This window comes from Petromyzon marinus, chromosome 1 (assembly GCF_048934315.1).
Source record: "Petromyzon marinus isolate PM22_M1 ecotype Great Lakes invasive population chromosome 1, UKy_Petmar_22M1.pri1.0, whole genome shotgun sequence".
NCBI classification, from domain to species: domain Eukaryota; kingdom Metazoa; phylum Chordata; class Hyperoartia; order Petromyzontiformes; family Petromyzontidae; genus Petromyzon; species Petromyzon marinus.
This window is the reverse complement of record NC_133667.1, coordinates 34,120,163-34,143,364: the sequence shown is the minus strand read 5'-3', so window position 1 is coordinate 34,143,364 and position 23,202 is coordinate 34,120,163. Positions and strand designations below refer to the sequence as shown.

The window sequence follows — 23,202 nt, the reverse complement described above, 5'->3', positions numbered from 1 at the left end:
GTCAATTGTTGCTGCTCACGTGATCATCCAGAGTTAAAGTATAAAAATATTACAAAATCCGTATTTTTTCCCCCTCTGTCACTCACTAAGCAGCTATGCATGAGCAAAGACAGTTAGGGAAAGATCAAACCAAGGTAATGTGCCTTTAAACAAAAATACTTTTTAATGATCCTTACCCCAGCATCTAAAGAACGCGGATAAACATAATAGGGTTTGCTGATCTGTCCTCTTAATGTACTCTCAAAGCCAAGTATAAATCAAGCGCAAAAACACATTCACGGATTTTTGTGTTTTGTGCTGCCATCGGTGACAAAGCTGAGGCCATCACATTTTCCGCATATGGAAATCTCGTGCAGACCAAGTAGAAAATTCAACGTCATTCTTTTTCTCGTTTGCCCTCGGGGCGTGTGGTGTTGCTGGCTCAGTACTTTGGCGCAGCCAACAGACCCTTGAAGCACTCTGCCACAACCTCGAATGCACACTAGCAAGCATTCTACCTGTGCAGATCACTGGCATTGCTCTGGCGTTCATAAAAACAATGGAGAATTATTTCCCCAAAAATATGTATATTTTAATGCCATTAAACATAAACTTTCACTTAAAATACCCCCGAAAAAATGTTTTGCTGGGAATGTCTTACATTTTTTTTATGATTTGTGAATCCATAAAACGTGCAAAAATGCATACACAACTACATAATAAACCAAATAAATTGAGACATAATGGTAAAAACTGCTCCGAAGCCACTTTAAATCAACTGCAGGGACATGCTGCTATTGCCCATGTTCCTAAACACTTGGAATGTCTTGGTAGATAGGTTTTGTAATAAAACATGTTCATCTGTTCACTAACTGTTCTTTAACAATGAAAAATTATGATAAATATAATGGCATATAGTCGCTCTATAATAAATGACTCAGAAACATTCAAACGTGAATATTAAATGACAGATTATGTCAGGAGAGCTCTATACAAATTCAATATTTGAGGCATGACAATATTTCATTAAAAAGAGGACAAGATTTGTTACACACATGGTACGATACGAGCATTTAGAACCATAACATAAATCTACTTGTCACAAGTGTCAGCCTACTTAGAATTTTAAAGATACGAAATGCAGCAATATTACCACGTTTCCTTTATCACAAGCCAACACATGTGGCATCCAAAATTAAAGTCTACAAGTGAGATATGTCATGCTGTGAGGTCTGAAATAAATAAAGTTTAAGTGCTAGTATAATTTAGGAAACCTTACAGCAGCCATACCTTTCTACATGAGATTGGCTTTAGTTGCTGCCATGGTATATTTTATTACAGACAAAAGGCCAACATAATAGTATCAGTATAGTGTTAAAGGTCAATTGGTGTCCTCGAGAAATATGTCAAGTGGTTGTGAACCAACCAACAGATGCTGCAAGCGTCATAGCAGAAAATTAGATGACTTAACTTAATGTTTATTTTGTCTCAAAACCAATGCTTATCCGTATAGAAATGCAAGCAGTTTCCCTCTATTAACCTCCACAAATGTGTTCATATCCTCTGAAATCCAAAATGTACTTTCGAGTTTTCCACAATATTATTTAGACTTAAAATTGTATTCTATCTTACCATTTTTTCACTGGACAAATATATTAAGAAAGCTAGTGTAATTATATTGTACTTCACACAGAATGCCTAAGTAGTACAGAGGATTACACCTAATTTAAAAACGTCAACCGTTGAAGGTTTAACTTTAGACAGGTCTACACATCCAGCTCACAGCCTCACAGTAAGGGGCAATCCATCTCAACCAAAGTTCACCCATGTGCAGCATTAAACAATGTTATTACTTGCATAAATGATTCATGCCACAATTTTGTTGCAAACACATACACAGACACGCAATATAACATTAATTCACCACTAAATGCTGCCAAGAGTCCCCATCGTGTCTGAGACAGGCTTAGTGTACAGATGTATGAATAAAATATTGCTCTTTGAATTATGATGGCACATTTTTGCCATGCAGTATGAACCAAACTATTGTTTAATACATTGTTTTCAAATATGCCATACATAATGTTAAACATATTCTTTTTTCAGATTTGTTGCCTTGTTATAATTTTAATCACGTCATTTTATGCTAGCACCCAGCTGTGTTCCGATTACAAATCATAATATTTCAGGCAGCAGTAAGTCACCACCTCCTACTGTTTCTAGTGCATGGGGCAAAAAAAAAGCACGGCAATTTCTTACTTAAAATTCAAGTGTGCATCAAAACAAATATCCGATTATAATATAAAACTGGCTTAGATTTAATATATTCCACTTTAATGTTACAGTGTTGATATAATTTAATCATCATGCACAGCATATTAAGCAGCTTCAGCAGGTGTTAATGTTAATCAATGCCGTTTGATTTGATAAATTAGACACACTCTAAGCAACTCACTATATATTGCTTAATATAAAATGTTTAGGTATGCATATTCACTAAATTTCATTGCAGTGCAATACATTGGTTTGCATTGTCAATAGGATTATTCTTTATTAAGGAAAACATTGCCTGTTGTTGCTGGACAATTTAAAAGATGCCAATACACGCAATGTAATGTCAACTTTAACATCTGCAGGCAAGTGTACTGTGCAATGCATTATTAAGGGACTGCAATAGAGGCTTCAACACGTAAACACGAGACTTGAAGGAAAGATTGCTAGGTCATTTGAACATAAATCCTTTTCCACTCAATTTCATACAATCTAAACATATTTCATACCAATGGAGACACCTCTGCAGATACAGTAAGTGTACACATTCATAATAAATAATAATTTAGAGCCTTTTGTCCATCCATTGCTTTATGAAGGCCTCCCCATACCAATTTTGGTCATGGAGGTTTCCTGACGACAATTAACGTGCACATAGCCTGGCACAAGCACCGTAGTGATGTCACCACCCCTTAGTGGTGAATGGCGGTTGTTGTTGACTATAATTAACCTTGCTGGTTAATGTGGCTTGGTGAAGGGGAAAGGGAGGGTGGGGGGAAGGGGGTGGTGTGAAGCAGGACTAGTTCAGCTATAACTCACCACTGATGTTAGCTACGCCAGGGAATCCAACTCAGGTGGTTGGGTTCATCACACAGTATGCTAAGCGCTATGCCATTGCTCATTTTTAAATGTGTTTCTAATATTGTTTCATAATTGTATTTATAATTTTCCACTACTTTAAAATAAACAAAAATCTATATTTACATTGAGAACATTTAATACTGTATGGCATATACATTCCTTTACTTCTAACAAACCAGTTTTTTTTTACAAAAAGCATAGATGTGTCTTTAATAGCCTGTGCAATTGTGCAGCGATTGAGAATAAAAGGTCTCCTGAATTGAAGAACAGCACTCGAAAAAAATGGGCCATTTAAGATGCCAGATATCATTGACATGCAAAGTAGATGTTGGAAAGAAGTGGGCAAGTGATGGTGTCAGCATGCAGAGGGACCAAACCAACCAGTGATATAAATAAGGGCGTCCCATGGGATCCTTCCATCCTGACAGAAGAGATTCAGGTTGAGAAGGGCACACTCTCGATCACTGTCATTGAACTCGTAATGTATGTTCCATCCCAGTGGACCAAACTTCTTCCGTTCCTGGTCATTAAATGAAAATTAAGTGCGGCAGGACACAATCAGTTCTGTTCGTGTGATAAATCACCAAGCAGCCATGTGTATGAGATTCAGAGAATCTGAGTACATTGTTTCTTACAAAAGTCTACAAAGTTGAATAAAATACAATGACAAGTGTTGCAATAAAATTGATACATTGATATTTAAAATGCAAACTATTACTTGTGGCAATAACCAATACAGAAAAGCAAAACAAATTAACCATTTGTATAAAGGGGGATGCTTGCTGGGCTACATTGCCTGCCAACTACATTTATACCCTGACATGTGCCCGAATGTCTTAGAATGTGCCCTAGAAGGGAGCCAATAAAACCGTCTGTAGCTGACCTAAAAACGTGAAAAGCAGTCAGGGCAGCTCTCTTCTAACAATGTGTGTATGGTATGATAATGGTGGTAGGGGTAGTGTAGCGGTTAGCGCGCTGCACTACAAACCCAGCGACCCAAGTTCGATTCCCGCTCACAGACAACACCAGTAATGATTAATGATCTGAACCGGTCCTGGGCCTCCCCTAGGTCAACTCAGCCTCAAATTAGTACCTGGTGCAGTGTGTGAACATCATTACTGGGGAGACAAAAGCAGCAGGGCGAGGTGCTGGCCACCCACGCCCTTGTGTTGCCGTGCCGGCCTTCATCGGTGCTCGCTAACAGCACTTGCCCCAACAGTATGTCAAGGCTATACGGGGGACCTTTGTCTTTATCTTGGGTATGACAATTAACTCACTTGTATGATGGCATGGAAGAAGCAGATACCAAAAATTATTTTCCTCCAGTTCTGGCCCAGCACATTCTTCTCAAAAAATGCTGGCGTTATCTCCGTGAAAGCTCGCCGAATATTCGCGCGGAGTCCTTTGGGGGGCTCATTAGTTACCTGTGATGTCACAAAAAACAGAAAATGTACGCTTTGTGATATGTCACCTGATTAAATGGCTAACAGTGTATTCAGGAGCAAAGAAATTGAATGTTATAAATAAGTGCAACATCGTAATTTGTTTGCCCCCAAATTACATATGCACATTTATTTTAAAGTCGAGAACATATCAGATTTGGAAATGTGTACCTTAACAGAGTTTTGAAGTACAGTGACCGGAAAATTTCTTGTTGGCATGGAACTCAAAAATAAGCGGTAATTTGGATGAATTACGGCATCTGTAAATACATAAGTCTTTGTTAATTTTATATTACTGTTAATGCATACATGTCTTCATAACTAAAATATTGACTTAAACCAAAACTACCACATTATGATGAATTACATGTAACAATCAATTACAAACTATATTGCATGCCATGTGATGCGAGTTTTTAAAAAAAATTTCTGAGTAGGACTGGAGTGCTTGCCCACTTGGAAGCTCTTATCAGTTCTCAAAACATATATTAAAGCTGCTTTGATGAGTAGGATTTTTTTTATCACAGGTTAAAAAAATAGTGGAAACATTTGCCTGTAATCCAGATACCCTGATTATATCATCTGCTTTAACCTGTTAAGCACCACAAAACACTGTGAAGGGCATACTGTTTCACATGTCATAGACTTAATCCGTATTCCTTTCCACGCACTTGCATAAGTGGACAGATATTTGTTTCACAGCAGTTAAAGAATGATTCTCTTTATTGTTTATAATTTCACAAGCAATGAAGACAAAACATCATGTTGTCAGAAACTCCCATAGAAAGTAGCTCAATGATCTGGAAGATACAGTTGGCATAAGCTCACTTGGTGTGCTCAATGATAAATTATGTAAGTGCATGGTACTGACTTGGTTCTGAGAGTGCTTTAATGATTTCCTCCATTGCTAACATCCACGAAGCAGCCAGGTGGCAATTCTGCAGGAAGACCCAGTCACCACTCTTCACCGCTTCCTCGATGAGTTTTTCCGCAATTGGGCCTTGTCCCTGCCCGAGTGAAATTGCGTGCACCCTGATAATAATAAAAAACACCAACGTGAGCAGATTCTCAGCATATGCTTCACCACTCTAAATTTAAATATACTTTCAAGTTCATATTGGCCTGTACCAACAACATCGGTGTGGTCTAGCTCTGACATGCGTTCATACGAAGAGCAAAACATTAAATTTTGATAGTCTTAGCTCGTTCGGTAAAGTCACGTTGAAGGGAAACAATAAAATAATAAAATGTATATATTATTTCATTGTTTCCCTTCAACGTGACTTTACCGAAAGAGCTAAGAATATGAATAACTGCAGGGATTCATATTCTTGGTTCTTTCAGTAAAGTAAAAAAATATATATTGTTGTGGTTTTCACACCTGATGATGATTGCTTGTGTTGCAGTCGAAACGTCGTGAAAATTTTATTATTTTATATTTTTATTATTTTATTGTTTCCCTTCTACGTGACTTTACCGAAAGAACCAAGAATAGTAAAACATTAGATAATCATTCCCAACAACATATGGTACGAACCGAAAAAAAAACATCAAAGCCGCTATACAGCACAACCACAAAAACCTACGTAGTAGCAGAAAAAGGGTCTTAATATATCAATACACTGCACTTGATGGAATAAACATATTGTGCCTGCAAGGAGTAAATTACCTCTCTGAGTAGCCCATCTCCCTGGCGAAGCGCTGAAAGGCACCCATGGGGTCAGAGCCCGTGCTAAGGACAAACACAAGAGGCGTGGAGGCTGACATATCCTGGTACAGGGTAGCCAGGTCCACTGGTGGGTTCTCGATAAAGGCCTTTCCCAGGTTTTCAATCACAAAATCGGTCATGGCAAACACCACCTGTTGGTGTAAATGAGAAAACAGGCATGGATGCTTTCCAACACTGCGAAGCCAACATCACAAACAAATACATTTTCAGCAGCTTTACACCTCACTTCAAAAAAGTGACTAGAAGGTGAGGTTTGGGAAATGGCATGGTGTGCTTAATTCACAAGTTAGATACAAGACACTCAAAAGAAACATGGAAAAAATGTACTCATACATTGCATCTTACGCATTGCAAAAAGTCAACAGAGCGCAGATTACTAAAAACATGTTTTTTTCAAAAGCATGTAAAAATATAATTGGTAAAAATCTATAACTGTATTTTAATAAAATATATACAACTGTAGAAACACCAGTAAAATTAATAGCATGTGACAGCAACAATGTATGGTCAATGATGTATGAAACATATCCAATTAACATACACATTTTAGAAGCTCAATCAATGCAGAGTATTATATTAGAATAGAGGCAACACGTGTGAAATTCATTGCTCCCTATCATCATTAAATGAAATGGTTATTTATCATAGTTTTTAAGAAATATCAAACATTGATATAAACCATGTGAAATATTTTATTACGGAAAAAAGGCCGCTCAATGTTAATATATTCTCTCTGCAGGCAGAACATTTTTACTGTGCAATGTTTGCCAAATCATTTACATTTGGTAAGTATTATAATGTATATATTACAATGCAATAAACAAGTAAAGCGATTATGATATTGTATTCGTCTTGAAGTAGAAACAAATGAAATGATAATATTAACTGTGACCTTAGCAACCAGGAACATGTTCTACACATTGAGAAGAACCTTGCCATCAGCCCATCTTCGCAGGTTCTGACTACAAATGTAGAAATGCACAATCAGTCCAAAATTATTAAATATAAGCAGAGAAAATTATATCCATCTCTTGATTTAAAGCTTTCGTGACTGCAGGAATTCGTATCATTGGTTCTTTCGGTAAAGTCACGTAGAAGGGAAACAATAAAATAAATAAAATAAAAAATGACTTTACCGAAAGAACCAAGAATATGATATCCATCTCCTTAATTTCCAATTTCTCATCTACAAGGATCGGGGCCTTGATAATGGTGATAAATATATTGAAATTCTAACATTTACATGGCTGTATTATTTACATTTGGACCATAGGATCACAAGTAGCTGTCACAATGTAATAAAAAAAAACGTTACCTTTTCTTCCATGAATGATTTCACAAGTACGAGTTTCTGAAACTTGGACAGTCTCTCGTTCCAGTGACCTTGTATCTCATTTTCAGAAACCTCTTCTGTGAAGTGCAGTGGCTCCTTCATACAGCCCTCCCACGCCTCAGGGTTCAGTCGGATTTCCAGCCTTCCTACATTAAAATCAAACACAATCCAAATGACCCCCATCCATCTGTCAATCAGCCTCAGCGACAAACACTCCTACACAGGGACCGTGACCTTCAACAGCAGTCGGACAACGTAATCTGCTTTCACAAAAGGATGTAAAAAAAAACTGAGCTGGTCAGTAGATCACTTGTTATATCTTTGTGGATCAATGTATACATTAATTAGTTATATTTAAACCAAAACAATTAACAGCTAATGTGAAATTGCACAAATATTGCAACACATGCAACAGCACAAGTAGAACAGAGAGCTACACATGTACAGATGGGTAAATATAAAATGTCATTGGAAGAGAAAAACGCTGCAAATAACAAGTGGCTCATTACTGGGACAAATACAGCCCTAGGGAAAGATATTAAACTATGAAGAGAGAGAAAATGTCATTAGTGAAAATGGTTGTAACAAACCTAATGTCACCAAGATTGGGATGGCCACAATCTCCCTTTTTAGCCCTTTGAAGCAAGGCAAATGGTCCTCCAGGTCACAGCACAAGTTCCATGTCGATTCAGCCAGCCACCCAATTTCAGGCTTAGTTGGCCGCTCCTAACACCACAAAATCCAGAGTCTTACTGTTAGTAAATATGTCATTATCGTAAACTACAACTTTGGAGTTTATTTTAGAACTATGATGATGGTATATGGTATAAATCAAGCAATGCCATAGCTAATACAAATATATTTTCATTTTATGTGGGATTTTTTCTCACTATTCTGCTTGGTAATCACAAGGTGCCATTTTTCATCTTAAAATAAACGATTTTTTTTTTAATATGGTTGACCATGACAAATATTTTACATTGTGTTTACATCCAAATATTTCTACAAATCTATGCACAGCCAATATTTATTGTATTTTTGTTTAATGTTGAATACAAAACCTGAATACAAAATGTTGCCATGACTTACGTATCACAAATCACAAGCCATGGAAAATATAACAACTCAAGGCCCGATTCATTCATACGAAGGAGGCATCACAACGATACACTCAGCTACTCCGGATGCAAATATCTGGCTTAACCACCTCAATATGACATAAAAGTTGTGGCTCTACATCACCATCAGCCATATGAAGAAGAACATTCAATGAGTGTAACACTTTTTCTTAACTGTGTACAATTTATGGGCCAGTGATCTTTGCAAGCAATTAGACAACAGAAAGCCAGAGGAAATGCAAATAGAACCTTGTCCATTCCAGCAGCTCCTCGCAAGAATAAGTTCCACTCTGCATCGCTCACGTGCCCATGCTGTCGTAAGATCTCTATGCAAAGCATGAAGCTGAAGATGAGTTTGTGCTGCTCAAAAAGGCCCCGCGAGATGTTGGTGTAGGTGGCGAGTAGTGTCTGTTTCAGAAGCAGCTCCAGACGCTCTGCCAGATCACTCCGCTTCTCAGAAGTCTCGATTGTCATGTTGAACAGCTGCAGTGTCAAGAGTGAAAAAGCTTTGAATTAACAGCATACTCCAATACACCAACACATCTACATGGCTATACATTTGTAGTGACATAGAATAGGTCACTACGTAGCATAGTGCAGGTTGTTGGCAGAGAAGGGGATCTGCAGTTGCAGCAGCCCTGTCTGTCAGCAGGTCACGTGATAAGCCAGAGAGAGGGATGTAGGGGAAAGATTATAGAGGGGGCACGTGAGGTAAGCCCGGGAACCCACGAGTAGGTTCTAGTAGGGGGGCGTGGCTGGGGCAGAGCGAGGTCACGCTGGGAGGATAAAAGGGGACCCCGAGCGGAGGCATGGGGCTGTTGCCTAGAGTGGGATCCCATCGTACTACTGGAGTCATCGTCTACATCTTCACCTTCTCGGCATCGTCAGTCAGGCAGTCTGCCAGCTGTCCTGACTGGGAGCTATAGTTACCTCTTGTAACCTGTGAAGGCTGATAACAAATAGAGTGCCTCCTACTCCTAGTGTCGATGAGTGCATCACTACACATTTATATAAAAAACCTGGATATTTTCAAAATTGATTAATGATTGTATTCTTGGTTCTTTCGGTAAAGTCACATAGATAGAAAATAAAAAAATAAAAATGATTAAAATAAAAAATAAAATAAAGACCGCTTGTGTTGCGATCGAAACGTCGTGGTTTTTTGCTTTTATTTTTACATTTTTTATTTTTTTATTTTTTTTATCTACATGACTTTACCGAAAGATCCAAGAATATGAAATCCTGCAGTCACGAAAGTTTTAAGTCAAAATGATAAATGATTGGTTTCTGAATTTATGCAAAGTGCACCAAAATATTAAATACAGCTGAGTGAGATTATGAAAGTGACAAATTAAATATGCAACAACCTACCACCACATAGTATAGTTTGTTTTAAATATAAAATAAGCTGGAAGGAAGTATTTTATTACACATATACTAACATAATGATTTGCCTTACATAAAATCAAAATGGCTGTAGTTTAGGTATACGTATTTTTAAGATGAAAGACTTTTTTTCATGCAAGCTATGACTTTGTACCAAAAATATCTTTAATGTCTTTCAATTATTTTTGATAAAAGCCCGTACCATAGTGTGTCAGTCTCTGATCAATTTTGAGAATATCTGCTCTTGAAAATGAAAACACTCACATGCTTAATAATTCAATTCTGAGAGCATCTCAAATACTGCTGACAAGTCCTGTTATTTCAGCTGTTATGTAAAGTTTCATTCCTGCTTGAAATTGTAAATAAGATGTATTACATATTAGCCTGGAGACAATAGCATATTAGTGTGAGCAAAATTACCTTTTTGTCAACATGACAACTGCCAAGGCATAAACAAGGAGACTGTTATAAACTGCCAAGATTGTCATTAAGCACTGCAGAGTCACACACTCCTTGGTCTCTATTTAATTGCAAATCTAAAAACAGTCATGCAAATAATCAACTAATTCGGGGAGAAATTTATAAGAATGTGCTCTACAGATGAACTAAACATGTATCTCCTCGCAGTCTACTGCAAAGCCTGGTGTGGTGAAAATGTCAAACATACCTGTTTGAAGTATTTGAGTGAGTACTGGTACATGGGGTCAATCTCTGATAAGCTGGCTATAACAAAATACATTACAGAGCCACGAGCTGCCACAGGCCGATATTTCTCACGAGCTGTATTTATCATCTCCTCTGTTGCCTCTGCTTCTTTCAGTCGTGTTTTAATTGCTCCTGAAGTAACCTGTGATGAAAAAAAACCCCAATGTGTTCATGATACAAGTCATGAAGTTAAGATTACTTAGCTGGAACAACTGAAAATAACGCAACATATTTTAAGAAAAAATAACTCACAAAACAATTTTTGGAGGTAAACATGTCTCCATTAATATATAAAATAAAAAAGAAACAGCATGTACCAGTCACCTTTTGTTCAAACATATACTCTGTAAAATTATAAAGCTCACACGCAATTGCATGCAATTCACAAAGTGACATATGCATCAAACGAATCTTACCAACAGCTCTGTGCAGTGCAATAACCATGAAGCCTCACACTCAAGGTACAAAGGCAAACAAAAATGTTAAAGCTCATTACATTTGTTTATAGATACATCTGTTTAAAATAAAACATATGGAATAATCTAAACTTTATACGGGGTGTTTTGTGATAATTTACTGGAACGTCGCTTTTCATTATTAAGTTCAGTTTTCCAAAAGCATTCCAGCCCTAATTTAATCTGCCTTGTTATTTGATGACTTCTTTGGAGTGCTTTTGAAAAATAGGGTCTTGATAATGAGAATCAACATATACCAATATGCCTGAGAGAGAACGCTTTTAAAATCAGTGCATATTACCCGCAATGACATGATCAGAATAAACGTGGAGATTGATTCAGAAAAAAAATATTTTATAAAAGGAAAGTGCAAAAGGAAACATTAAGTGATATGCATTGACATATAAAGGAATATAGAGATTAGAAAACGTATTACAAGTTACAGACAGAATGCTAAAAGAGTAAATTTACTTTTCCAGGACACATCACTAGAAGGAATGATGGCCCAGCGGACAAGGCTAAAGATGGATTGGCAGCCAAGGGAGGGACTGTACCCAAAAGGACATCCACTTTGCAGATGGAGTGGTCAAATAATTTAGTTGTGCAGGTGCGAGATGCATTTTTACATTGCAAGGTCATCAGAGAAGGTCACAGCTTGAGGAGGACATCATCCAGTAGTAAATGTAGATAAAATATAATCGAAAATGATGATTATTTTCGAATAAGTGCCAGATTAATTTCTGAGTAGAACCTCATATACAGCAAGGCATAACATCAAACCAACTCGCATTCTAATAAACGACTCAAACTGTCTTTGGCAGAATCTCGTCAATGTCTGTATTGTGTTCATCTGTATGAATACATGTTTTAGTTTCTTAAAAATAAATCAATTGTATATATTTTTTTAATCAAAAATATAGTATACCTTCAAATTTCCGAGCAAACAGCAAGGTTCAGTCATGGAGCACACGGGTAAGAAGTGCAATTATCATGCACCAATGCTGTACCTTGGACTCCTGCAGTGTTTTGATGAGCTCCTCGTTATCCAGGATATTTCCTTCCGACGTAAACAGCAACTTGAGAATGCGATCTTCAATGACCTTGAGCTGATTTTTGTCTGCATTGATGCGTACAATTAACTCATTCCGCTGCTCCTCCAGCTCTGGCTTTTCAAGCCTCACCACGTCACTACAATGAAGAAATAACACATTATCAGTGTTTTTATATATATCGTACAATAGGTATTCATTCCCCACTTTTGTGAAACCTGTTCTGCATCTGTTCTTGGATTTAAACAATGGTGACCTTTCAGCATACAAGCACGCACGAATGCATGCTATCCTTGTGTTAGAATACACCAACACATAAACACTAATGTTTTCGCATAAATACGTATATGCATCACCATTATCATAATCAATTATATTATCTATCCACATATAGAATGTAAATACGCTGACATAAAATATGCAATTCTTATGATTCTGTTTTTTTTATTTTCACCAGGGCTCACAATCAAATTAGAATTACTGCATATACCTTGACATGAAGCGTTACTGCACATGCATTTCTGTCAGCTGTCAACAGTTAAAAAAAAAAACTGTAATGCATGGCTCTGTATTAATGGACCGTGGGGTAATATGACTGCTTCATTCCCTTAGAAATGATTGGACTGCATATGCCAATGGATGAGGAGAAAATCCCTAAAAAGGGGAGTCAGCCTCAGCAGTCTATTGCACAATATAATCCTGCTGAAAGGAAACAGAACAAAATAAGTCCCTAAACATGTTTGTTCAACGGTGTGGTGTGATAACAAGCATTAAAACCCGGTAATTAAAATAATTACATTGACATCAATTATGTATAAATGCTGGGATGTGCAGATACTTCTCATGAACCTAATAATGACCTTCACATTTTCTTTACGTCTAAATCTACATATCCATTACTGGCGCCCTTATCTTATTAATTCTAAACTAGCATATCATTATATTATTTGGGTTTTCGGCACATTAGTATTCATGACTAATGATATGCTAAATCTTGACTTAAAGCTTTAGTGACTGCAGGAATTCATATTTTTTGGGTCTTTTGGTAAAGTGATGTACATAGGTTAAAAAATATATCAAAAAACAACGTTTCGATCGCAACACAAGACCCAACGAATATGAATTCCTGCAGTCACGAAAGCTTTAAGTCGAAATTTATCATATCATTAGTCATGAATACTAATGTATATTTGTGCTTTGCAGAGCCACTATGCGTGCAGATTTAGTACATAACTATTGCAACAAGATTTGGTACAGTACACAAAATTCTAAAACTAGTATCTTGCACTAAAGACGCATTACCTAAATTATCAACAGAAGGTGTATATCGGATTAATTGTTTATGTGGCAGATGCTATATTGGACAGACGGGACGTAACATCAGCGTAAGACTAAAAGAACATCAGAGAAATATTAAATTATCTCAAACACAACTGTCGGCAGTGGCAGAACATGCCTGTCAACAAGGACACTCAATTTATTTTGATAATGTTGCAGTGTTGTGTAAAACTAATTATTACTGCCAAAGACTAATTAGAGAATCCATTGAAATTGAGAGGAATAAAAATAACTTTAATCGCTCTGACAGCTACAGGCTTAGTGCGGCCTAGAAGCGTATTATTAAATAATACACATTACATTTTGATTTAAAGCTTTCGTGACTGCAGTGATTCATGTTCTTGGCTCTTTCGGTGGAGTCGCGTTGGGGGGAAGCAATAGAATAATAAAATATATATATTTGTTGTTTTGTTGTTTCCCTTCAGCGTGGCTTTGCCGAGTGAGCTAAGAATATGAATGCACATTACAATTCCTTATAGGGGAAACACATACTAATTAACGGATTACTAACATAGCATATAATCACTAACACACATTACAACTAATTACTAATCTACAACGCATTACTAATCATAACCATTGACTGATTACTAATCGATTATATAATTACAATACCCCCCCTCCGCCTCTAATCACTGCACCTGATATGAGTTAAATGATGACGCCACCCTGCTGCTCTATTTAAAACCAGGAGCAAGCGAGGGCTTTACCATTCTGGCGAATTGCCCGATGATACTGGATGGAAACAACAAAATGACTTTACCGAAAAAACTAAGAATATGAATTACTGCAGTCACGAAAGCTTTAAATCAAAATTTAGATGCTGGATGTATTTACCAGCGAAACGTCGTACTCAAACTGTAAATGTTGTGGATTCACTCTTCAACACACCGGTGGGCTAAAGTAGTGAATTATTTGTCTTTATTCAACATGACACTTTTTTTTGCTGATTGGCCGTGTCGGGTGGTGGAGGGTTACGACACATTTATAAATAACGCGATCTAACCCAAAAACCTTTATTATGAACATGAAGAATATTAACAGGCTTTGTATAGATATTTACCTGAGCAGCTGATCTTCCAATCCAGATTTTGTCACGGTAAAGTTAATTATCGTCACTTTAATGCATACCTATGCAAACAGACAAACATTTCAGTTTAATCACATACAAACACATCTCTTACTTTCAATGCTTGCAGATGCAACGTTATTAATGACTGGTGTGATGTAAAAGATTGCATGTATATAATGTACAATATCTAGCATCACGATACTTAGTGTCTAGTTCATATCTTTTTGAAGCAATGGACTTTGATTGTAAACATATCGCTCTTACCTCAGGAAGATAGTGAGGATTTGCCATCTTAGTTGTCATGTAAAACCGGAAATTCTTGTCATAGTCCACGTCTGAGTCACCAAGCCTTATTAAGAGGCGGCCTCCAGACACAAATGTCTGCTTTAGCAAAATAGGTTCCAGAGCAGGATCCAGTGTCTCTTTGAGCTGTACATGACAAGAATATGTTACGAAAAAAATAAAGCTCTCAAATGGCATATATGAGAATTCTGTATAAATTAGACTTCCTTAACTTTAACTCTTCTACCTTTTTATAAAGGCCGAAGTCAAAGTCAAAAAGGAGAAATCTCACAAGTGCATTCAAATTGTGATTTTTGAATGAATTAACCCTGGCTGTACTTCCGAATTTATATAATAACGAAGACCATGTATATAGGTCCATATGAAAATACACTTTCCACCAGTGACTGAATACTTCAGTTACCTCTTCAAGTAAGACCGGCATGCCAAGTCTAATTGCATTTTCTAGTGTGCGAAGGAAGTTTCCATCTGTCAATTTAATAATTTTCAAACCATTTTTCATCTCTTTGTTTCGAATCCATCGATTTGCCTGTAATGGGAAAGTACACCATTAACAATTACATCACTCAGCAGATAAAATACATGGAGAGAGTTTCATGTAATAACATACTGCAAGATTCGGTTAATGTTAGCATCTGATTAAAACCTTCCACTTGTAATGCTGTATACACTCAAAATAGAGAGAAAACAACTTTCATATATAATTCATAACAAGCTAGATTTCACCGTATTAAATATATAAATGGTCGAATCGTATTGTTCTTCTTACAGTTGTTCATACTTATGATAAATTCCAACATCTGTATTTTATGACTTACAAGAGCCATCTTATTCAGTAACAAACTCCGTAAAGAAAAATGCAATTGTTCTAATAATACACTTTAACATCCACATAAGTATTTATTTTAAGCTGTGGGAAAAAGTGGTTAGGTACATTTTGCGCAAGAGTAAATACAATTTTAAATTCGTTAATATTACACCTGTATGGATAATTCAGTGCATAAACACTCAAAAATATGATATGGACAATATTCAATGACCAACAGTGTACATAAACAACAAGGGCATAATTTTACAAATGTTAACGAAGCTGCCGCGAGACATATCATTTTTATTTTGACCGTGAAATATTTTAGAGGTTTTCCCAGACATTTCGACGGCAACATTCATTTACTTGGTCCTGTGGATCTATCATAAGGGGCCAGCGCCGGCCACGGGTGACTAGAATTCCATTTTCGGTAGAAACTGTGTCCCGGGGAAGCCCGTCCGTATTCCACTGTCGAATTTCAAAGGGGTCGCCCAGAATGCCGATGAGGCTGAAGTTGGCATTGATGGGAATGCCCAGCTCTTGGCAGCGACTGATCCACCGATCAATGAGCTGAATGCACAAAGCAGCGATAAAAAGAAGAGGTAAAAGATGTAAGTATAAATAATATTCACTTAGAAATGCTGTGTAACAATGATAGATAAGCCTGTGTGTTGAGCTTTTATTCTTTCAGGAATTCAAGTGGAATGCTCAAAATCTTACTTCCTACATCATAAAAAGGTGATGTTTCAGTTAGATCAAATTGTACTGGAATTATAAGATAATTATACATTTACACTCCTGTGACACCCTATTAAAATGTGATATGTGAAATTGGCACATAAAACAACGTGGCATGAATGCTGAAAGTTTGTCTTACCATTTGGCGGTAGTGTGAAGTGAATGCCCCATAATAAGCCACACAAGCTGATGCAATAAACACATTTCCAATGACGTTGTTTATCTCCACTTGAAACTGAGCGACGCTTTCCTGCCAGCGGATCTGCTCGTCTCCCAATGCTGAGGTCAACTTTCCAGCACGAGACATCCGTGCTTGCGTAAGGGCCATGTTCTTAGCTAATCAAGGAAGGAAAAAAGGTCAGACAAAAGTTGGCACTTGCGGAGATGATTCGACCCGTGTGGTTCAAAAGCATCCGTGTACCTTCACGCATTTTCCAAGAACCATAGCAATTAATTCATATTTATTTCTGCAGGAGAAAGAAGGGCTGTCGGCAAATCAAGGTGCATTCTCTGGATGTTTTTCCAATTTTTACGCTGCGGTGCACACAATAACAGATTGAGCCTTCCATCAACACCATGATGCCATCAAGATGAGGAAGGCAACCACCGAATGCATTTTTTAAATAATGATATTGAATGACTACTGACTGCTGTCTATGTAAACGCATACAGTATATCATCGACGATATATATTTTTAAATTGCAATCCTCTATGAATATTCACGTAATCTCTTGTTGACAAATACTATTTAATGAAATGCTGTGCTTTTTAATTGTTTGACTGAAAGCCAACAGCCATGTACAATTATACATTTTGAAGTTTATAACTATTCACGACATGCGACTTCTTTTTTATTTTTAAATGAAAGGCAAAGGCTACATTACAAAAATGTAAATGACCAGTTATAGACCAAATAAATGTTGATTTTTCCAAAATTTTATAAACATGCATTTTCATTCATGATATATTTAGGTGATCTTGACATTTGCTCCTGATAAATTATAAGAACAATTTATCCCAGAAATTGAAAGCAAAAAAAGTACTTACTCTATGGCACGATTGCTCTACATCATTATCCTTGTGTTCTGATCTATTCACTGATATAACATGAATGCTTTCTCATGCAGACACCATCTCTCACGGTCCTCCAATGCTACAATCCATCTCGCTCGTGCACGCAAGTTGATCTCATTACTCCATCTCCGGTGTGGTCCACCTCTTGGATGTGTTGGCTCTATGGCTGCCATTTTGTCACCAGTCCCACCTGAATGGCCATCATCCCTTATAACTTTCATTTATCCAGTTAAATTATGAAATTTTGTTACTAATATCCCTGCGAATAGGTTTGAACTACTCTTCTGAGTTGTATTTTGTTACCTTCTGCATATAACATCAGTGTAGCTATTCCTTATGTATTAATGGTTGTGATGATTTCTATATATATTTGTTATTTTCATGTGGCTAATCTCCTCACCTCACTGAATCTCTTGTCCCAAATTATTTCTCCCAGTTACTTGATCCAGTTCTATAAGATTTGATTTTCTAGAGAGAATCTGCACGTTGTGGATAGCAATGTTTCAACTCAGGTGAGCTGTTTGTACCGAGTGATCCTAATCATGTCCTACTCCTTCCCCTTCCCAGCCAACACAATAACTGCTAGTTCCAGAACTGCTGGGGATTGAGGACCATGATTTAATCCATCGGTCATTGGGAATCTGAGAACATACTTCACCATGGTAGCAGCCCTCAATGACAGTTTACTACAGTGCTCTAGAAAATGTAGAGATTCAAATACAATAAATGTACTAAAATTACAAAATATTATTACATTAAATTTTTTATAAACTTTAACTTATATTTTCATACATTTCAATCATTATTCGTTTATATAGATACTGTACAATTAAATGTATCCCATACAATTATCACATTGATTAATTTTAATTCACTGTCAGTATTATTGAACTGCGAAGTACAATATTATGGCGTTTTTGTGCCATCACAATGACATACCAAGGCTTTCCTTCTCAGCCACACTCATGTCAAACTGATCCTGGAGGGCACCAATCTGGTCCTCCACCTGTTTCAGCCGCCTCTGCTTGTCATTCAGCATTGCCATGGTAGCATCCAACTCAGCCTGCACGCAAATAAAGGAGGAAATAACCTTTAACCTTAACACATAGTGGGAAAATAATTCCCATGGCCCATCGGTCAAGACCGCATAAATAAAGAGATGGGCAAAAACTATTCTAGTGTATGTGGTTTTTCTGGATGTTTAAAAATTAACACCGTACATTCCATTTGATATTTCACACTTCAACTCTTAAATAAAGAACTTCGAAAAATAATTATATTCAGCAGCTCTTGACTGCACTATTATTTGATTGAAAAAAACTGGACATAATTAATCAGTGTCATTCGATTGAATAGCACAATATGTATTTATTAACACTTGCACTTCAGAGGAAAGTTAAAAAGATTATTAGCAGTTCATGTAAAAATATTACAGGATAGAGCATACGTTAGTGAAAATGCTTCATTATCATTAATATTATCCTTCATAACATAAAAAAATATATAATCTGAAACGTGGTTAATTATCTTTAAAATAATCAATGCTAGAATACTAACGAATAATTACATTTAATTTGGATTTGGACTTCATTATTACATTTATTATATATTTTTAAAACACAATTTTACATTAATCACGTATTAATATCCAAGTACACTACCAAAATTCATGAAAATTGTAGTAATAATAATGATACATTGTCGGATAACCAAATAAAAGCACGTTTGTATTAGCAATTGAGTATTATGTGCATTTTATAGTAAACATAACGATAATTGGTGTGTTAGAGCAGAATGAGATGAGTATATTCACAAGTGAGGCTGGAGTGCCTCAAACCAAAGCTGTATGCAAATGAATACATTAATTTCAACGTGTCAGTATTTTCTATCCACTCTATTTCCATGGCTTAAACATTTTAATAGTGATCTCATGTAATGATGTGCTGCCAATTACAACTTAAATAACGCATGCATATAGTGCACATCACATATGTTAATGCTTCTTAAAATATTCACACAGAAAAGGCACAGCCACATTTCTGCATTACCTTGTATCATATTTGTGGGAGAATAAATAACAATGGTAAAGGCCAATTGGAATCCATAGAAACTAGGACTAAATTTTACAATATTTTGTTCATTCATGGAATACGAAACACCATACTGACGGAATGGTTATTCTCGGCAGGAAAGAAAATAGGGCATTCACTTTCTACCACCAAATTGACCTTAATTTCATATTATTACATGTTATTAAGCTTGTATACGCAGGGATGCCTCGTTGAGACTCGAAACTCAATTTCTGCCAAGTTTTCCTTTTTCAATAGGGGCAATGTTGCTATGCGTAATCCTAATTGAGTCATTTCTAGTTATTGTTTTAAAGCTTTGGGATGTTTGGCCAAAACCAGTTATAATGTCTTCTTTGGGAATCATGGGAGGAAACTGGAGAACCTGTAGAAAACCCATACAAACTCCACGCAGAAAATATCCCCAGTCGGGAATTGAATTCAGGCCCCTCTTCCTGTGAGGCACAAGAACTAGCACTGCACGACCCTGCCATCCATGTAAGTCTGTGTACAAGTTTCGTACATGTTAAATACAATAATGACATCATTTTTATTGTCCTTATAAGAGGTCAACTGTGGAATTTTCTACTCGCGGGCACCAAAGATTCCCAGGCATGTTTTGCAACTAAGCCATCAGGTGCACCCATTATAAGCTCTCTATATAAAAATAAAAGGGCCTTCAGAGTTAATGTATGGCCAGAAATTAATCTATTTGTATTTTCAAAGTATATACATCGAATAATAAAATGTCTCTGTTTTGCATGCAGGATTTGACTTTGCATGGTCGTTGCTAAGCAACCTGCTGTCTGAAAGTCATTGCTTAATATAAATGGGATACATGGAAATGTAATTTATTATTTTAGTATGATTTTAATATATATTTACATAATTGCAGTTCCGTCATTTCAATTGCATTCTTCTCACAAATGCAGGAAACTGAAGCCTCCCATTGTCAAAAGTGAGCAAAGCGTAATAAAGCTGTTTCAACCAAAGAAAAACATTTAGATCACACAAATTTGTTCTGCTGTTTATTTGTTTTAAGTTGATTACCAACTTTACCTGTTAATACACCTTGAACAAAAACATGATCTATGACGTATCGAATATAATTTCCCCCTTGCTTTTCGAGATGTCAATGTTATCATATTGTGATGTTAGCACATGTATATTTGGGCAATATACAGGACTATCTGTGATATTCCAGTGTGATTTTTTCCCCTGAATATTTATAAGAAGTGAACATGTTACGGCACAGGTACCCCACCTGTGCAGTGGCCAGTCTCTGCCTCTTGGGCCCAACGTCCTTTAGCACACGTGAGTAAAGGTCCATTGCCCTCACCCACATGCACATGGACTTGCAGGCCTTTGAAACCCTCTCCACCTTTTCTGGAACAAAGTCTTTATTATTTATGTAGACCTTCAACTTCTGAATGACATCTTCACTAATATTTTCCTTGTCATAATCCGTGAGCCGCTTCAGGAAGTTTGAGTCACCCAGCAATTGCTTGGCAGAGGCCCAGTCAGGCCTGTTCCATTTAAATACATACAAAAATTACAGTTGAGCATTAATATTTTATGAGCTTGCAATTTTATTTCATTACATGTACAGCAATTTGAATTTTAACAGTGTGAAATGTGTGTTCACAAGATCACGTTAAACATTACATCATTAAGGATACATCAGTTTAAAAAACAATCACTTCCACAATGCACATTGTGCTTTCATAATGGAATAACATGCGTAAAAAATTGCATATAAAAACATAGTTAACTTAATTTCTTTCAGATAGAAATTCACCAAAGTACATTTTGCTTCATGAAATGTCAATATCCAAAATAATCAAATGTTGTATTCAACAAGCGTAGTAATCACAGTGCTAGAATTATCAAATGTCCATGAACATGTGTGTGCATCGAATTCAGCCATGTGTGCCGGCCATGTGTCACGTACTTTTTGCTAAGAACGATACAGATCGCCTCCATGACGGTCCTGACGCCTTCGGGCGGGTTGGTGAAGACACGCACCTCCGAGATGTCGGATCTGTCCAGCGAGTCGAGTGCCCTGTTGGCGGCCTGCAGAGCTGGGAGTGCCTCATCCAGGTCACGTTGGGCATCTGCTGCCATCGCCTGGGTCTCCTCAGCCTTCACCTTTGCCACCGCCTCGTCCTCCATCACCACCCGACGCACCTGTATCCAGGGAAGCGTTTGTTAGAGGGGCCCACCATTTGTTACACTGACTTCACCGTTTCTACTCCAAAACAGCACGAAATATGCATCACGAAAAAAATGAAAATGTAGTTTTTCAAAGCTCATGCATGTCAAACAAAATAGTACTTAAACACAAAAATTTGGTAATAAATGTTTAGCTGCTATTAGACTATTACATTTGAAAAATCTAGATTCATAATGGTATTGTTACTCTGAGAAGCAATGATATTAAGCATGTTTAATGCACAGTTGCTTTCATCACCAAAAAAAATCAGACACGAATGCTCTTCTGTGACTTTTGGATCTATGCACTTGCCCATAATGGCTTGAATTTTTATTACCAAATGTGCATCACCATAACCACGTGGATTAATGGTTGCATTACCATTCTAATATGGGCTAAGCCACATTTACCCCATGCTACTGGCTTATGAGTCATTAAAGTACTATGAATAATCCTGTAGCGACTGGAATGGAGAGTAAGCCATGCAAATTCCAATCCAATTAAAGCCACAATTATCTTATGCACAACATTCATGGCGATCTTTGTCTTTTCGAAGTAAATGGGTAATAAAAAAAGTAATTGCACATTTTTTTAAACAAACAAGATAGAATATAATGTGCATGACAATATGAAACCAAACGTTTTTTGTCACAAAATTATATTTGTATTTAATCCAATGGTTGTAACCCATACATCTATAAGTAGAAGTACACTATCAATGCAATCAACATATTGTACACCTGTGGGTGAATAAAACTGTGATTTAAAATGAGGCCCAATAGTTGTGTGGCCAGCAGTCCAATGTGTTTACAAATAGGATTCACATGGCATTGACCAAAAGTACAGTATTGCACATCACCAACAGGGAAACTGCAATGGAACACAAGCCATAGTCCCAAACGCTATAAAGTGTTCTGGAGTACAGATGCATTATTTGCCATGCAACCAAATGTGGCTAATTACACTTCCGATAAAATGTAAGGTTTTTCTTAATTTCATATAATTATTCCATGTTTATGCCCTAAGGTAGATACGCAAATTTGTCCTAGACACCATAACGCAGATTTCCAATTTTGTGAACAACTTTCATTGATCAGTCACAAAGGTGGGAATGCATATTTGAGCACATGTATGTATGTATGTTGAACTTTTCACACTGGATGTAGCCAACCATGCTAATCGGAGGTGTGAGGGAAAGACAACAAACTAAACACTAAGAGCAGTTCTAAAGAAATTAGCTAATTACATATATTGCACTACAC

General features: G+C 36.8%; 1 protein-coding gene across 1 annotated transcript in view; it reads right to left on the bottom strand.

Annotated features, from left to right (window-relative positions):
* DNAH6 (dynein axonemal heavy chain 6) overlaps positions 1 to 23,202 on the bottom strand; it is a 75,324-nt gene that overhangs the window by 20,437 nt on the left and 31,685 nt on the right. Inside the window, exons 51-68 of the mRNA XM_032950246.2 lie at positions 21,680 to 21,915; positions 20,993 to 21,254; positions 18,602 to 18,725; positions 16,727 to 16,923; positions 16,216 to 16,419; positions 15,445 to 15,570; positions 15,003 to 15,167; positions 14,730 to 14,797; positions 12,287 to 12,467; positions 10,787 to 10,966; positions 8,983 to 9,216; positions 8,206 to 8,341; positions 7,598 to 7,761; positions 6,223 to 6,413; positions 5,425 to 5,585; positions 4,725 to 4,813; positions 4,389 to 4,535; positions 3,493 to 3,631 (exon numbers count right to left, since the gene is read on the bottom strand). Of these exons, the coding sequence (XP_032806137.2) occupies positions 3,493 to 3,631; positions 4,389 to 4,535; positions 4,725 to 4,813; positions 5,425 to 5,585; positions 6,223 to 6,413; positions 7,598 to 7,761; positions 8,206 to 8,341; positions 8,983 to 9,216; positions 10,787 to 10,966; positions 12,287 to 12,467; positions 14,730 to 14,797; positions 15,003 to 15,167; positions 15,445 to 15,570; positions 16,216 to 16,419; positions 16,727 to 16,923; positions 18,602 to 18,725; positions 20,993 to 21,254; positions 21,680 to 21,915 (3,004 nt within the window). The remainder of the gene's footprint in view (positions 1 to 3,492; positions 3,632 to 4,388; positions 4,536 to 4,724; positions 4,814 to 5,424; positions 5,586 to 6,222; positions 6,414 to 7,597; positions 7,762 to 8,205; positions 8,342 to 8,982; positions 9,217 to 10,786; positions 10,967 to 12,286; positions 12,468 to 14,729; positions 14,798 to 15,002; positions 15,168 to 15,444; positions 15,571 to 16,215; positions 16,420 to 16,726; positions 16,924 to 18,601; positions 18,726 to 20,992; positions 21,255 to 21,679; positions 21,916 to 23,202) is intronic.